Source organism: Helobdella robusta, assembly GCF_000326865.2.
Source record: "Helobdella robusta unplaced genomic scaffold HELROscaffold_5, whole genome shotgun sequence".
Lineage (NCBI taxonomy): Eukaryota > Metazoa > Annelida > Clitellata > Rhynchobdellida > Glossiphoniidae > Helobdella > Helobdella robusta.
In genome coordinates, this window is record NW_008705254.1 from 4,528,421 (window position 1) to 4,546,507 (window position 18,087).

The following is an 18,087-nucleotide window of genomic DNA, read 5'->3' on the forward strand; positions in this document are numbered from 1 at the left end:
AAATGCTGGTGATGTTGTGAAAGTATATCAACATTTCTATTTAAAATAGATTTAATTAAAAATTTAAATATTAATTTTAAATTATTCGTATATAAAAATTATTAAGAATGAAATACAATTTAAAACTTTAAATTAAACATTAAATAAATCTTTACAAGCAAAGATAACAGTTTTTGCCATGAATAAATATCAACATATAGTGTTGTAAACAGAAGGCATAATTATAGTGGATTTGATCGTGTTATGATTTTTGTTCCTGTCAGTCATTTTCGCAATTTTTAATAAAAAAAAGTGATTTGATTTATTTAAATTCAAATTTGTTGAATTCGTAAGCGTCATCATGTCTAAATCGCCTGAAAGACTTTCTTCGTCACCGATCGATCCCAACAACAGTAGCCAGTGTTCGATCTGTTTGGGGTCAATCGACCTGCAATTGCGGTCCGTAATTTCCGTCTGCTTCCACGAATTTTGTTTCATCTGTATCAAAGAGTGGTCCAAGACGAACGCAGTCTGCCCGCTGTGTAAGCAATCATTCACTAAGATCTTTCATAACATCAGGTCAGATGAAGACTATGATGTGTATAATGTGGTTGTTGTTGGCAGGAGAACTGCCTCTTCCTTTTCCCCAGCCTTGCATTCTCACCGTGGCGAGACTCATTACCGTTACTTTCCTCACAATAGGCTTTCCTATTCTCCACCGTTAGTAGAGCTTTCATTTGTTCTTTTGATCTTAATAACCAGTTAGTTGATTAATTATAAAATAATTTTCTTAAAATATGTTTTTTCAAAGTATCTGCCATATTTATTCATCATTATTTTTCATTTGCAGTAGTGAGTAACTTATTATTTTAAAATTTCAGTGGATTACAAAATGTACGTTGGAGATATTTTGGCCTGTCACCATCAAATGGAGTAACATCAATCTCTAGAAGAAATCTCTACTTGCAAAACCTCTGGACAAAGAAAATGATTTCAAACTGTACTCAAGCGGAAAAATTTTGCCAAACTGGGGCCAACTTCTATAGAAAATATCCGGCTTGTTGTCACAGACTGGCACCATGGTTGAACAGAGAACTAAATGGTCTTTTTAGTTATGGGAGCTCAAATGTGAACGTCAGTGATCTAATGCAGAAGATTTTGGACCTCATAAAAGTCCACGATATTACCAGTGCAGAATTTTATAATGAAATGGAACCAATTTTCCAAGAGAATACACGACACTTCATTTATGAGTTTTTCTCATTCGCACGAACTCCATACGATATGGAGACATATGACAGTAACATTAAATATTCACCGAATGCCGATACCAGAGTTTATAATATGATAATTAGTGGTAATAATAATAATCCTATTGTTGTTAGTGATGATGGAAACAGTGTTCCTCGTGTGATTCCTCCTCCTCCAACTTCATCACCCATTGCCTCAACCAGCTTCCAAAACGACATGCGACCACCTATTAGTAGAAATAGAATCAGTGGTAGAAATAGTGGCAGGAGCAACTTCAAAGTGGCATTCAGTGGTAAACTGGTGTTTCAAAATAGTTCTGCGGCCAGTAGTGACGTCGAAGTGATCTCTCCTCCAACTGCTACCATCACCATTACTGCTACTGCTTCTAACAGTGGTAATAAAAGCAGTAATAATAAAAAAAATAATAAAAGTAATAATAAAAACAATAATAATAATAATTATGACGTTGTTGATGGTGAGGATGATGAGGAGGAAGTAGAGATAGTTGGAATGGAGAAGCCATGGTCATCTAGATCTCCGGTTACCATATTGGATGATGACGACGATGATGACCATAAAAATGGCAACAGCAGTAAAAGCAACAGCAGCAGAAGTAAAAACAACCATCAAACTAATACTAGTAGTAAAGGTCCAGGATCGAAACAAACGACCCTAGAAAATAATTTTCTTGATGGTTATGATTGCAGTGATGATGACGACGACGACGATTGTGATGATGGCTTCATTGAATTTTTAAAAGTAGTAAAGCCCGTAGCAGTAGTAGCACCAAACCAAAAAAATATCAGCAAGAAAATGGAGTTGCTATGTTCAGATTCAACTGACCAGTCAGACTCCGACAAATATGATCATTGTGATGATCTTCCATCACCATCATCATCGTCGTTATTATTGTCTTCTTCCCCATCAAAAACGTCTACTGACAACACACTGTCAGCCTCCTCATCAACCTCTCCAAAAATTATGTCTACTTTGACATCATCTTCGTCATCATCAAAGAAGTTACAGCCTTCAACGTCATCATCTTCTTTTTCGTCATCACGTCATACTTTGCCGCCGTTCACAGTAAGGAGTAGTCATTCTCATCCAACCCGTTTTCTAGATGACGTTGATGAAGACGATGACGATGATGATGTCGTTGAAACACTGTATGAAGAGAAAAATGGTAAAAGAAAATTGAAATCTGAAGTCGGGTTCCACAATCTGAATAGCTTGTTTAAAAAACATTGTACTGGTCACAAGAACAGTAAGAAAAGCGGTTGATTCATGATTAATCACTACGCTATATTGAGTCTATTTTATGCTAACTTGGATTATTGCTATGTAAACATTGGTAAAATTTATATTTCAACGTTGTTACTTCTTACTCTCATTAGATACGCGTCAAATTTTATGTTTCAAATTATTGCTCGTTTAATAAGATTCTTGGATGTACTGTCCTAGTTATTTGGGATTTCAAATTTAAAGTAATAAAACACATTGATTACATGGCAATCATAATTCTTTTTCTTTTTCTATGAAAAATTTAAATGTTCGCAATACTGAAATCATTCATTGAGGTATTTATTTCTCGTGAAATTCCCTTAATTCTTCGCTGATTTAGCATGGCGATCGGCAACTTATCAACGAGAAAAACTACGAAGTATAACAAAGATTGACCTCTTAATTGTTCGGGTGTAGTTAGATTAACGACTTTATTACGAGAAACGCTGCGAAATATAAATAACATTGACAAGCAAAGTATTGAGTGAAGGATATCTCCCTCATCGGTTTTTGTTAAAAAATTCCCCAACACTTGTTCTTTGTACTGTTGTAAAGTGTAATTTTTCACAATGAGTTTAATATATATTTCATTATTTATATATTATTTCATCTCGTATCAGAATTTTGTTTAAACTGTTCATATCTTCCAGCGTTGTTAAAAAAATTAATTTAGTCGTTCTTAGCATATTTTTAAATTTTATATAATTTTAATTTTTTTTTGAAAACCAGTTTAAAAGAAATTAATTTTATTAGATCACTAAAAAATAAAATACGGAATAAATGTTTTTCAAAGAGTAAAAAGATAATTTTACAATGTATATAACATATACATTGCATCACCACGACCAGTCCAATGACTCCAGTTTCATCCTCTTGCTCAACATCCCGTCACCTCCATTTCCACGTTTTCGTTTACCACTGGATGTTGTTTCTGCATAATCATCTTCATCATCATAATCGTCGTCGTCTTCTTCTTTTTCACCTTCATACATCAATTGAAAGATCGAATCGTAAAGAGGTTGATCAATTGAAGTCTGCAAGATTACTGAATCGGAGGTAACAGGATTGTCGAATGGTCTCTTGTCCCTGCATTTCCACAATCCATCAGCTTCGTCATCTGAACCATCAATTGTAATACATTTTGTGTCCTCCTTCTTCTTAGTTTCCACTCCTTGCAGATGATAATATAGATCCATATCCCTGTACCTTTCACCGTCGGGATCATTTTTGCGAAAATTTGTTGGCTTCACCTCAAATAACTTCCTCCTGCCATCCACTCTGCGCCAAACGGATTTAAACCTCCTCCAGCATATTGGACATTGGGGTTTGACTCTCTTCGCGTGCTTCACGATGCATTTGAAACAAAACTCATGCATGCAAGTGGTTATTACCCCTTTCTTCTCTGCAAGTATTTGTTTCAAACAAATTCGACAGTTGTTCAGCTTGGAAGATGGTTGTGATGAAGATGATGCCATGCCTAAGGTCCAAGTTGTAAACGCTAAAGATTTATTCGCTAAAGAATTGTTGATCTGAAATGTAAGATCTCCTCCTAATGATGTCGATGTAGAATACGATCTGCTGAATGAAGAACTGAAGCGATATTTATAGGAAGTTTGAATCTGGTAAGTGATGATGGTATGTCTTTGTTAGAAACTATGTTGGCTTATAACTTTGCTGGCACGCTCAACAAAGAATCCACTTTAGAAGAATAATTCACTTAGAAGATTTCACGCTTATAACTTTGCTGGCACGCTCAACAAAGAATCCACTTTAGAAGAATAATTCACTTAGAAGATTTCACGCCCCTTGTTCATCACGTCTGATTAGTGAGTGTCAACTTGGCGTCAACTCGTTCTTAATAAATGACCTTAATTACGTAATAATAACTTTATTGGTGACAAATAATATTTTTGAAGCTAATTGCAGATTAATTGATTCAAATTACCTTCCAACATTAGCAACGATTTGCAAACATCAAACACACACACACGTACACATTAATACACAAAATGTGTACAAATCAAAGGAGCCGACATTCACAGATTTAATTAGAAATCTTTTTATGAATGAGTTTGTGATTACAGATTATTTCAAATTTATTATATTGAAATCATTTTCAAATTTTTCACATTTTTTCACTTTATCTTCAAAGTGAATTTTCGAATTTGATTTTTAATGTCACTTTAAAATTTGAAATTTCAACAACATGATTTATTCGTTCTTTAGTCTCCTTCGAAATTCACTTTCAATCAATCGAAGAAACAGCAATTATTAACTTTTGAAATATTAACTTCGATGTTTCTAAAGTGAAGTGTAATTACAAACATCATTCCATTTTATAACTAACATATGAAGTCTTCGTTTGAATACTAAGACCAATAAACGATGGAAACAAAGGACGACACGACACCCACCTCTGTAAATCTATTAAATTAACTATCACAATCTTTGTTGAAACGATAATATTGACCAAAGTTGATTTGGAAAGGTATAAAAATGTGAATTTTACTGAAGAGGTCAGTTGTCAGTTAACTGTGATTCTGTCCTCTTACGTTTTAACTATTCCAAATCCTAGAAATTGTTTCAAATCATTGAAGTTACCTTCCTCAAAAGCAACTTTGCAAATTGAAGGAAACATCTCAAACGTTTAAATTCAAATTTGTAAACTGTGTAGCGGTAAGATGGAAGCCTCGTTTGAACCAACATCATCTTATTCGAGGTTGAAACCTGACGATTGTGTGATATGTTTGAGCGCCATACAACCATCAAAAAAGGCCAAAATATATGGATGCTTGCACGCCTTCTGCTTTGACTGCATCAAAGAGTTTGCCAGGAAAATACGTCCATTCTGCCCAACTTGTGACCAGGAAATCAGTTACGTGTTACACAACCTACGTGGAGACGAACAGAATGATGAAAATAATTTCTCTGGAGATTTCTACTTGGTCGAGTATGATCGTGTGGATGTGGTCAACAGTGACGATGATTATTACGATGAAGAAGCTGAAGATGATGATGACGACGACGTACAGTCGATTAATAATGATGATAAAGTGCATTCAAATGATGATGGTGATAATAAGGAACATTCAAATGATGATGATGGTGATAATAAGGAAAAATCAAATGATGATGGTGATAACAAGAAACAATCAAATGACGATAGTGGTGATCACGACGAATCAGCAATAAGTTGGAACTCCAGTGACGAAGAACTGGACAATTTTTGGAATAATTTTGGAAATGATGTACGTGAAAAAAAGGGCGATGACGATGATGATAGCGATGATGATAGTGATACTGATGATAGTGATACTGATGATAGTGATACTGATGGTAGTGATACTGATGATAGTGATACTGATGATGATACAAGCGACAATGATGATGATGATACAAGCGACAATGATGATGATGGTACAAGCGACAATGATGATTTTCCAGATAAAACTAGAAATTCAAAGCGTAGAGCTGTTAACGATGATGACGACGATTTGGATGATTTGGTGAACAAACTAGGAAAATTCAATTTCGAAGAATAACTGTTTATCTTAATTTTTTTATTTTTTAAGGAACTGCTTACATATGATTCTATAACATTTTATGATTTTTTTTAATCATTTTAAGTTTAACTATAAATATTTTTGAAAACTTTATCGTTTAATATAATTATTTCAAGTAACACTTAGTAATAAATGGTGGAGTAGTTGGCAGCATCAACAACTACCTTATAAAATACAATAAATAAATGACTTACTTGTTCGTTCTATTATCCAAGTGTAAAATCAGATAAGAGATTAACAACTCAACATCCCTACATGTATGAATACGACACAATACAATACAATACAATACAATACAAAACAATACATACAATATAATATAATACAATACAAAACAATTTAATACAAAACAATCTAATACAAAACAATCTAATACAAAACCATCTAATACAAAACAATCTAATACAATACAATAGGTACATGTATTCCTATTTGGCTTCATTCTTTGTCTGTCAAGAGCCGCCATATATCTCTACATTATTAATGATAGTAAACGATTGTATGTATCATAGTGTAATAAAAAGATTGTTGCTTTAACTTTTTAATTTTTAATTATTAAGTAATAAAATTTCAAAAATTTGTAGAAAATTAATTAAATGCCACTAATTAATTGTTAGCTTCCATCTTTTCAACATGGCACTTCTCATTAGTTGGATGAAAGTTTCATATTTTACGCTCATAAAAAAAATGTTAAATGAAAAATGTCAAAAAATCATAAATGTGATTCGTGCTTATGTTTAAGTATCTAGTTACCGTTTAATCGTTTTACTCAATTTTTCCTAAAATAATCCAATACAATTAAAATTGAAAGATTCTGTCATCACAGTCATTGCAATTTTTTCAACACTGCCTGGAGTCACATGTCTCGAGAACTTGGCCCTAGGCAGACCTGCAACGAGCAGTTCCTATCTTAGATCGAGCGTGACCTGACCTCTGATCCAGCCAGATTAGTGGACAAAGATGCAAATCCTACGTTAACAGTGGGGCACTGTTTTCACTCAAACGATCCTGCTGGTGGTCCGAACTGGGCAGTTGTTTAAAATAGTCCTTTGAAACTTTCTAATCAATTTGAAAATTACACCATTAAAATTTTAGAGTACATTTCAAAATTTTTGAGAAAAAAACATAATTTTAGATTACAATAAGCTACAACTAATAACATAAAACGAAATGTCGATTAGCTATGTTTATGATGTTCAAAATTATTGAGAAATAAATATTTTCAAATGAAAGTTATTAATAAGTTGTGTATGTGATGTTTTATATGTTTTATTTAATATAAATTCAGTTGTTCCGATGTTTCAGTGTTTCAATGAACGTCCAAAAGAAACTGAATATATAAAGATACAAATGTCACATCTTCCCTTTTAAAAGTTCAATTTTATTGTTTTTATTTAATACACATATTTAATTAAGAACATAGTTTTTGAATCTAACAGGGAGTTTTGATGAACGACTACTCCGTGTCCTCAGGATGGATTCTTGGGAAGACTGTGTGGTGTCATCTGTTGGACTGTTGCACTGAGTGTGAATTGGGGATTCCAGCCTTTGTGGTTGTGTTGCCTTTAATGGTGGAAAATGATCTGTGCTATCATCTACTGGTGCTGCGCATATAAGTGGAACTTTTTTGGTGTAGATGAGATCTCTTCGGTTCCGTCTTAAAGTTGAACCATCCTCTGTGTCAACAATGTATGATCTTGGAGCTTGATGTTTAAGACGAACAATTCCACGTTTCCATGTTTCATTGTGATTCATACGTACTACATCTTCTTCATTCAAACTTGGAAGAGATTTCGATTTACGATCATAATACTTTTGTTGTTGTTGCTGTCTGTAAACTAAATTATCTCTTGCATCTACGACTTTTGAATGTAAGTTCTGACTTGTTGTTGAAAGCTTGGTTCTTAAGGAACGACTCTGGACTAAAATCAAGACCTGATAATGGAGCATTTCTGTACTGTAAAATGTGCAATATATGGATCTGTATTGCTGTCATAGGCTCTTTAAAGAAGATTTTTTACTGTCTGAATCATTCGTTCTGCTTGTCCATTTGATTTAATTTATCTTGGACTGGATGTTGTTATCTTAAAGTGCCAATCATTTGCAAATCTGTGCATCTGGTTGCTAGAAAATTGCATGTTGTCTGCTATTATTTCTTCTGGTATTCCATGCCTAGCAAATATTGCTTTCAGTTGTATTATTATTATTATTATTACGCTAAACAAAGGCAAAGACGAAACGTCCCTGTGCGTTCTCAAAACTAAGACAATTTTAAAACAATAAATTAAATAAACCTATGAGTCTATACTGAATAAAATAATTAATGTTTTTATAAGTCAAATAATGTATTAAACCTTGTTAAAAAAGATAATAAAAAAACAAATATAAATAAATTAATCACATATTCTAATCAATAAATTGACGATAATATCGACACATACTGATAAAAAATTCGAATATATCCCAATCTCACAAATAGCCAATGTCACATCAAGTATCATTTGCCCTCCAATCATACATAAATCTGGCATTTATAAGATAATTATCCAACTTTTTTTAAAAATCATTCACACTATCAGCATTCACAACATCAACACCCGGATTGTTCCTGATATAAATTGATCTATTGATAAGTATTGTTTCCTCGAGTTCTTATGGAATGAAAGAGCAGTCAATTTCATTTCGTGTCCACCTCTTCGTCCACCAGCTTTCATCATTACTGGGAGGTGGGAATATGACTGAATCCGATGTTTTTGTTGCTAATAGGGCAATTTCTGGGAACTTTGAAAAATATTCTACAACCAGGAAGTAATCTTTACCTGCAAATTTAAAAATGTCAACTCCAATTTTAGCCAAGGTCTGTGAGGGATTTCATGTGGAAGCAATGGCTCTGATTGTTGTTTTCTGCGGTGTGAATTGCAAACTGAACATCTTTCAACCATTTCCCCAATTTCACGAGACAAACTAGGCCAGTATAAACAAGAGCGTGCCATGGTTTTAGTTTTGTCTATTCCAAGATGACCTTCATGTTGAACTTTAATAGTCTTAACAACATTCGTTGTAATCTTGGTGAAGATTGGTTCAGAGACTTGAATAATATATTTTCAAGTAGTTTGTGGTCAGTAGTGTTTTTGCTCCATAAAACTTTTCACACGCAAATACAACTGCCGAGAGTTCTTTTTCTATCTGAGCATATCTTTTTTCAGTTTCACTCAACACTCGAGATACATAAGCTATAGGTTGTTTATTTTGTAACGGTACTGACCCGATTCTTGTTGAAGAAGCATCTGATTGGATGCATGCTTGCGTCTTAGCATCAAAAAATTTTAAAACAGTTGTTGCAATAGATTTCTTTAGACATTATGCTCCAATAATCATCCTCATTATGTGTCGAACATGAATTTGTTTGGTAGCAATTGTACTTAAATAACGTTGGATCATTTCTCAAAGCAAACATTTTTAATAACTAAAATAAACCTTGAATAAATTAAGAGCAATATTAAAAGTTTATAAACTTTTAAATTTTTCCATTCTTGTTGTTTTTTAATAAAAATCAATTTCAACAAGGGGAATGATTATAGTTGATACCAAAACCGATTGATTGCAAATGATATCGAAACAGGTTGTGAATGGTATCGAAACAGATTGGTGGGGAACGATATCATTTTAAATCGACCATAAAATATCTCATTAACAAATATATTGGTGAAAATTACAGTAAAAATTAATTCATTGTACTTCATTTTACATTTGAAAGCCATCTAACGCTTGTAAGACCATGGTCACAATGCTTTTTGATGAGACTCGTTCGAAGAATATTTGTCACTGATGTTATTTTGTAACAATGGGGTATGAGTATAATTTCACTTTGAATTATGACTAACAAAGAAAATTAAAAATTATTTTATTTCAGTTTAATACGCAAAAATTGAAACAACAACTTAGACAGTGGGGCTGGATTATATTAGGCGACTAATGCATTGAACTTATAATCTGTTTATTTTTTTTCAAAATCATTATCACGATGTATCCTTATTCATTCATTTACTGAAAAATTCATTCATTTGTTACCTCATTCACTCAGTCGCTTATTCTATCCACTTGTTGTTCCACCAGTTAGATAATTTCTTCCTTTTTAGTCGTTTATTCAAATTTTTTTCATTCATTTCAATTGTCGTCCTGTCTGTGATTATTACGTCGGTGTTGTCAATCTCGTTTGACTGGCTATACTTCCCGCGTAATGACCGCTGTAGACTAGATGAGATCAATCAATCAATCAACCAATCAATCAATCAATTTTCGCAATGTTCAACAGCGCTCCTCAATGAATTTTGCAAACAGATGGGTCTTGAGATCCGCTCTGAACTTCGTAAGTGATGGAGAAGTAGTCAGAGAAGTAAGTAGAGAGTTCCAGAGAAAAGGACCAGAAAAAGCAAAAGCAGATTTGGCAAAAGAGTGTTTAACACGAGTTAAGAGGAATTGAGAACAAGAAGACGATCGTAAACCGGGGCGTTTAGGTTCAAATAATATATCTGATTAGTACTTAGGAAATAATTTAAATAAAGACTTATACATAAATATGCAAATTTTAAAAATTATTCTATATTTTATAGGAAGCCAGTGCAAGAGAACAAGATATTGAGATATATGATAAAAGAGAGGGACACGAGCAACTAGACGAGCAGCAGGGTTAAAAACTTTACTTAAAGGATAGAGTGTAGAACCAGGAAGACAATATTAAAACGAGTCACAATAATCAATCCTAGAATAGACTAACGAAGTAACAAGAAAGAAAAGAGTAGGTGAAAGAGATTTGATTTGATTGGATGTCTGCCAGGCCAGTGTGATTCGATTAACTTCAGCAGAACAGTTTGCGAACTGAACACTCATCTGCGTGGCTACAACAGAAGTTATTTGAAGGTGAACACCAGTTTCCGCTCAGTTTCATTTAAGCATCTTTTCTTTTCATCCAATTCGAAATGATCTACTTCTGTTTTCCTTTTCTTTTCCCATCCATGCGAGTTTCCATGATGACTTTGGATAGATTTGATTTGCTTTTTAGCACGTGTTTAATTCAATTTTTTTGCCATTTTTTATCATTTTTTATGGTGCTTATAAGTTATAACCATACTCATAATCATAACCATAATCATTTCATCCACTTCAGAATTATTTGTTTGTGTTTGTTCAACTTGTTCCCTCCATTCTTTTCCAAACCCACACTTCAAAGACTTCAAATTGTTTTGGTGTTTTGAAAGAAAAAACATTAACAACATCAATTTTGTTTTTAAAATATGTTTTTAAAAAACTTGTTACATTTTACATCGTTAAGAAAATTCTTGTTATTTATGTGAGTTGTCAGCCTCCAAGATATATATATATATATATATATATGTATAAATATATATAAATGTGTTAATATTTGAATGAAAAAAATGTTAGAATAAAAGCGAAAAACAAAATTAACATCAAATGTTATTAATAAAACTGGAAAACAAAACTGCTGAATTACTGTTGAATATTTCAATTCATAAAAGGGCATACTTGAGCATGTAATGCATGAATGTAGTTGTATAAAATCATATAACCAATTTTGCATTTTCACGTAATTATACACAATTATGATTAACAAATTAATGAAAATTTCGTAACAATTATTCTCATTTTGATAATTAATTATTAAATAAAGCATAATTTGCATCTGGAATATAACACACAAAGATAATGAGAAATTATATATTTTTGACCTAAGTGAATTTTTAAAATAATTTATTATTCAGTAAAATTATTATGCTATTAAAAAGTTTATCATTAATAACAAGTTTCAGTTTAAAATCATCCTTGAAAATGTACGTTTGAAACAACATTTCAAAGATTAGACCATCGGTGAATAGGAACACGGCCAAAAAGTTAAACATATTTTCCAAATAAAGCATATCGTCTAAACAAAAACGAAACATCTGGAGCTGATGCTTTTTCTCTAACTATGGATACTGGATAGCTTTTATAAGGTTATTCATTTGAAAAACAATCTTTATATCATCTTAAAAATGTTTCGACAGTAACGTTTAGGCAAATTTGATTAGAAAAAAAGCTGTCAACTTTATAAATAATTTAAGATCTTTTCCTTGAAATTTTTTTTTATTTTTATTTATGTTTTTCATTTCTGCTAAAGAGTAATAGCATCAAAATTGTAAAATATCAAATGAAATTTTCCGCTCAACACTTTGGCTCAAAATAAACCGAAATAATTTGAAGCAAACTTCCATTTATTCTCACTAATTTTTCTAACTTTTATTTTTCACTCATAGCAGATCTAATTAAATAATCAATTATTAAAAATTAACTTCTATAAAGCCAGATAAATTGCAATTTATCAACCTTTCTTAATTTCATGTTGCGTGCCGATAAGAAACTCATACCATCATGTTAAAAATAGTTAACCAAATAGGAAAAATTAATTTTCTTTATCGTCTTCACAGTTCGAATCAAGTTGACCAAGTCTCTCTCTGTTTTTGTAGACACAACAAGCAATCAAACCGCAACTTCCGAGAATGATAGCGTTGACGGCAACCAGAAGAATGATGTATGCAGTAGACAGAGATTCAGCAGATGCTTTTGATGAAATGGCTGTTGTTGGTGACGTTTGTGCAGCTGTCACTCCTGCTGAAGTGCTCGTGATGGCAGTCGTTGTCTAAATGTATGAAAAAATTCTTGAAAAGTTGAAATTAAAACAAAGCACACTGACCGTAACTGTTGATGGTCTTGGTGTGATCGTGTTGCATCTTGGAGTATTGCATGTGCATTCTTGAACAGATTCCAGCATAGTACAATCATTAGATTTTTGAGTATCAGTGCAACCAGATGAAAAAAGTGACTCTGCAAACAAAATTAAAAATACAAATTTTAGCAAATATCTCAAAATGTCATATAAATATAAATAATAAATATACAGATTTATAACCTGCAAAATAAATTGTACAGAAAGAAGTTGTACACTCGAAAGTGTTGGTGCAGCCAGCATAGTTCATACAATTGTAACACGTGAGTCCACGAACCGGTCCAACAAAAACTATCAACGCTGACAACAAAATTATGATCATGTTTGAAAATTTAAAATAAAATTTCAATTTGTGTAATTGAACGTTGTTTATTCATGGTGAAAATAATATGTGAAACTTAATGAATTCTGCAGGAGCCAAATGGTTTGGTGCTTTGGTCTCTTGATTTTATATAGTCATGTCTTTTTATAACACATAACGTATATAACTATAAATGTCTCTCTCTCGCACGCACGCACACACACACATACACACACACCCCACATGTATTCATAGACACATTATATTGATTGATTGATTGATTGATTGATTGATTGATTGATTGATTGATTGATTGATTGATTGATTGATTGATTGATTGATTGATTGATTGATTGATTGATTGATTGATTGATTGATTGATTGATTGATTGATTGATTGATTGATTGATTGATTGATTCATTGAGATTGGTCTGGGGATTGTCGTAACAAAGAGTTGAATAAATAAAATAATTTTTCTTTTCAAAGTGAATGCACGAACCATGTGACATGATTTATTGTAAAACTCATTGAATAAATTTTTATTCAAATAAGCTGAAATATAATCAAATATTTTCAAATAGTACTGTAAATTCTAAATCTCATCTAATCCATTAATTTCAATACGTTCAGACATTTAAGTAATCGGCAATCTCATTCAAGTCATCAAAACTGTTTTCATCATAATCCAGAACAAAATTTTCAACCTTTTTCAATGAAAATTTGGTATGCTAAAGAAATGATAACGCACGAATTTGTTTATTACTTCCATAAGCCTGTCTGCAAGATATGTAACAGTTGCTGCCAGCCATCTGCCTCCCCAACCAAACCTTGATTTGAGAACATCAGATTGTAAATTTCCAGCAAGAACATAATTTTACTATTTTGTCCTGAAAAATTTTAATGACAGTATCAATGGCTGGTTGACTTTCAACTTTTATTTTGTCGACAATCAGGACATCATCGATGAAATTTATTAAAAACCCTGATGGTAAACATTCTCCGATTAATTAGTATTTAACAATCTCTTGCAGTGAAGAATTGATTATATTTTCTTCCATTTCAAGTTTTTTACACATTTGTGTAATTCGATGGTTTTCGGACGTGGTTTTTTGTGATTTCAGTTGGACGTCCAGGTTTACTACGTTTACTACATATATAGATGTCTATGTGAGAGAGTCTAAGAAACAAAGAATTCAACATTGTTCCTGCGAACAAAAGAAGTTCATTCTTTGTAGATCATAGTTGATTCTTCAATAAATAATGTTAAGCCTAATAATTTTAAATCTGTCTATGATTCAACAAGAAATTTCTAGTTTTTTTAAAATTACAAAATGAAAATAATGAAAGAATCATATTTTTTTATCATGACTGGTTTGGATTTTTATTACCTAAAGTAGTAGTAAACAGTTGTCAGTAAAATAATTATCGTTCGTAAATGTGAAAATTAGAAAAATTCAATCTGAAAATGCAGTATCGATTTTAGGAGGTTTTTTAGTGCTTTTAGCCTTCTCCCTCCACCATCTCTAAGTGGCTTCGATTCAACTGTGAAAATGAATTTCAACACTTTCTCACGGGTAAAATTTAAAAATTCTGAAATGCCTAGCCTGCTATTTACTTGAACTGATCTGTACTCATACATCAGTCTTCTGCTGTTGAAATTTGTTGTCGAAGCATTGTTCTGAATTGAATACAAATCGTTCAAGGGCTAGCTACTAAGTTTAAATTTAAATTTCTCATATAGACGATCAAACCTTTGTAAACATTTGCAACACATACACATACACACACACATACATACACACACACACATTGATTGATTGATCGAATGTTTAATTGTGATTGGCACCATAAACGATTGAATAAATAAAAGAAAATTTTTTCAAAATGAAAGCCCAATCGAATAATAATTTATTGTAAAACTCAGCAAACAAATTTTTATCCACGTAATCTGATAAATGATGAAACATATTTGAATGGTACCCTCGACGTTGAATGTCAATTTTAAATTCGAATTCAATAATATTAAATTTGGTTGGTTGGTTGGTTGAATGAATGATTGATTGATCGATTGATTGATCTATTGATTGGTTGATTGATTGATGTTGTGATTGATTGACTGACTGACTGACTGACTGACTGACTGACTGACTGACTGACTGACTGACTGACTGACTGACTGACTGACTGACTGACTGACTGACTGACTGACTGACTGACTGACTGACTGACTGACTGACTGACTGACTGACTGACTGACTGACTGACTGACTGACTGACTGACTGACTGACTGACTGACTGACTGACTGACTGACTGACTGATTGAATGAATGATTGGTTGGTTGGTTGGTTGATTATTGATTGATGATTTACTGATTGATTGACTGATTGATTGATGGTTGCTAGTCATATGCATCCCACCAAAAACAATAGATACTTTATTGGTGATTTTATAAGTCTACCAAAAATCATGAATATTTGGAAGACAGTAAATATGTTGAAGATAACATTTTGTGAAAATATAATACGACCAGGTGAACTCTAGAAAGGTATTTCTTTCCAATGCTTTTGCAGTGTTAAACATTTTAATCATGGTATGCTAACGTACATAGTGTGTTTTTGAGGTGGTTGATTTGTTACAAAACAAAATTATAAAATTAGTTATAAAATTACAAAATTTATTATTTTTTGGCAGTGGTTTTGCTTGGAATGGCAAGAAAGTTCCACAGTTTTTCAATTGAGGCTTGTCTATAATTTGTGTTGAAAAAATATTGAAATTTTAATGTGAAATTTATAACATATTGTTATTCCCAGCATGAAACCAAGCATCTGATTGGTCAGTTTTTATATCTACGTCACGAAATACGTCACGAAACATCATCTGAAATTACTGAATCACAAACGAAACAACAAACTTTTCCAAGTGGAACATCTGTAAAATTAGCCTTAACAAACAAAATGATCCTACTTTAACGCCACAATACAACAAACACATAACAACACGGCAATAACAAAACAACAAAAATAACAACAACAAGAAAAACCAAACAATATAAGCAACAACAACGACAACAATTTTACAGCAACATAACTACCTCACGTTCGCAAAAAATGTTAAAGGCCAGCTAAACAATCAGCAAGCAGAGCAATAAATAATTAATAACAAAACGTAACGTCGTCTGGAAGTAATGGTCGCGACAAAGTTAGCCACAACTACACAACAACGACAACAGGCGTTATAGCTTCTCTAAAAAAGACATAGCAATCTCAACAATTATGGAATAGCAGTTACGCTTGACTGAAATTTAGTCTGATTGAAAGCACACAGCGCTTGTTGCTTAGAAGTTATCCTTGTTTAAGTATATAAGTAACAAAACTCGTATTACATATGCAATTCATTATGTAAGATGTTTTAAATGATTGATGATTTTTGAAAAAAGGTAATTTAGAAAAATCCACTGAAATATGATTTGCATTATTTTGTTAATGTGTGTTGCCGTGATACATGTTTCGGTGGCAGTACAATGTTATGAATGTAATGATCCGAGCCCGCTGGTTACCTGTGCATCAATCACCTGTCCAAATTATTGCTATCTATATTTTGATGTGGAACGTAAGTTTGTTTATGTATTTAGTTTTTCACATTTATTCAAATAAAACCATTTTAATTATACATGATCTGCCTTTCAAGTAACGGAATTTAGTCGCGGCTGTACAGATACATTGACTAATGTCGATTGCACTACGATAACTGAATCTAGTGATTGTACGTGTAGTTCTGCTAACTGCAACATCATCACGCCTCAACCAACCACAACAGAAGTATGGTAACAATTGTTGTTTTAATAAAACTCAGATTAAAATTAAAACTTATTTTTAAACATCAGTCCGTTACTACAGTAACGACAGCAACAACCACTTCGTTGACTACAGTTAACACAGTAACCACTTCCACAACATCTTCGAAACCAACTGGAACTGTTTCCGTTTCGACAATAACTGAGACTGTCATTGTTTCAGCAACTTCCACGGTCTCCGCAATTTTATCCAAAGCATCAGAAAATGTTCCTCCAGCAAGCAACTCACCTGAGCCAGTGTCAACGTCATCCATCATTCTGCTTGTGGTTGTTAATGTGGTCATCCTTGGTGGTGCCACTTTCATTGTAGCCTGCGTCCTACTGAAGACCAGGAACAATCGGGCTTAGCTTGAATCAAGTTTGCCAAGTAAAATATTTTAAAACATTTTAAAATATTTTAAAATATTTTAAAATAATTTTAAAATAATTTTATATCTAAATTACATTTTTCTAAAAATCAAAATATTCATTGATAGGCCTGAAGGATGGTGCATTGTTGTTGAGACATTATTCTCCAATAGTCATCCTCATTATGTGTCTAAAATGAATTTGTTTGAATTTTTACTTAAATAAGTTAGATCATTTCTCAAAGCAAACAAACATTTTTAATAACTAAAATAAACGTTGATTAAATTAAGAGCAATATTAAAAGTTTATAAACTTTTAAATTTATCCATTCTTGTTGTTTTTTTAAGAAAAATCGATTTCAACAAGGGGGAATGATTATAGTTGATACCAAAACCGATTGATTGCAAATGATATCGAAACAGGTTGTGAATGGTATCGAAACAGATTGGTGGGGAACGATATCATTTTAAAACGAACATAAAATATCTCATTAATAAATATATTGGTGAAAATTACAGTAAAAATTAGTATTCATTTTACATTTGAAAGCCATCTAACGTTTGTATGACTATGGTCAACATGCTTTTTGATGAGACTTGTTCGATGAATATTTGTCACTGATGTTATTTTGTAACAATGGGGTATGAGTATAATTTCACTTTGAATTATGACTAACAAAGGAAATTAAAAATTATTTTATTTCAGTTTAATACGACAACAACTTAGA

The 18,087-nt window shown here is 32.3% G+C and overlaps 6 protein-coding genes across 6 annotated transcripts; 3 read left to right on the forward strand and 3 right to left on the reverse strand.

The window, feature by feature from the left end:
- Positions 1–340: 340 nt before the first annotated feature.
- On the forward strand, positions 341–2,511 carry HELRODRAFT_163574 (hypothetical protein; the record flags this gene model as incomplete). Its single annotated transcript, XM_009027412.1, has 3 exons — positions 341–699; positions 861–2,290; positions 2,351–2,511. The coding sequence occupies 3 exons, from the start codon at positions 341–343 to the stop codon at positions 2,509–2,511; spliced, it is 1,950 nt and encodes a 649-aa protein (XP_009025660.1).
- An 836-nt stretch (positions 2,512–3,347) lies between these two features.
- HELRODRAFT_163575 (hypothetical protein) lies at positions 3,348–3,986 on the reverse strand (the record flags this gene model as incomplete). The annotated part of the gene is made up of 1 exon (XM_009027413.1): positions 3,348–3,986. One exon carries the CDS (start codon positions 3,984–3,986, stop codon positions 3,348–3,350), a length of 639 nt encoding a protein of 212 aa, XP_009025661.1.
- A 1,206-nt stretch (positions 3,987–5,192) lies between these two features.
- Positions 5,193–6,988, forward strand: HELRODRAFT_163576 (hypothetical protein; the record flags this gene model as incomplete). The annotated part of the gene is made up of 2 exons (XM_009027414.1): positions 5,193–5,461; positions 6,886–6,988. The coding sequence occupies 2 exons, from the start codon at positions 5,193–5,195 to the stop codon at positions 6,986–6,988; spliced, it is 372 nt and encodes a 123-aa protein (XP_009025662.1).
- A 493-nt stretch (positions 6,989–7,481) lies between these two features.
- Positions 7,482–8,024, reverse strand: HELRODRAFT_163577 (hypothetical protein; the record flags this gene model as incomplete). Its single annotated transcript, XM_009027415.1, has 1 exon — positions 7,482–8,024. One exon carries the CDS (start codon positions 8,022–8,024, stop codon positions 7,482–7,484), a length of 543 nt encoding a protein of 180 aa, XP_009025663.1.
- Positions 8,025–12,531: 4,507 nt separating this feature from the next.
- HELRODRAFT_163578 (hypothetical protein) lies at positions 12,532–13,177 on the reverse strand (the record flags this gene model as incomplete). Its single annotated transcript, XM_009027416.1, has 3 exons — positions 12,532–12,768; positions 12,823–12,953; positions 13,039–13,177. The coding sequence occupies 3 exons, from the start codon at positions 13,175–13,177 to the stop codon at positions 12,532–12,534; spliced, it is 507 nt and encodes a 168-aa protein (XP_009025664.1).
- A 3,516-nt stretch (positions 13,178–16,693) lies between these two features.
- HELRODRAFT_163579 (hypothetical protein) lies at positions 16,694–17,360 on the forward strand (the record flags this gene model as incomplete). Its single annotated transcript, XM_009027417.1, has 2 exons — positions 16,694–16,768; positions 17,043–17,360. The coding sequence occupies 2 exons, from the start codon at positions 16,694–16,696 to the stop codon at positions 17,358–17,360; spliced, it is 393 nt and encodes a 130-aa protein (XP_009025665.1).
- Between the last annotated feature and the right edge of the window lie 727 nt (positions 17,361–18,087).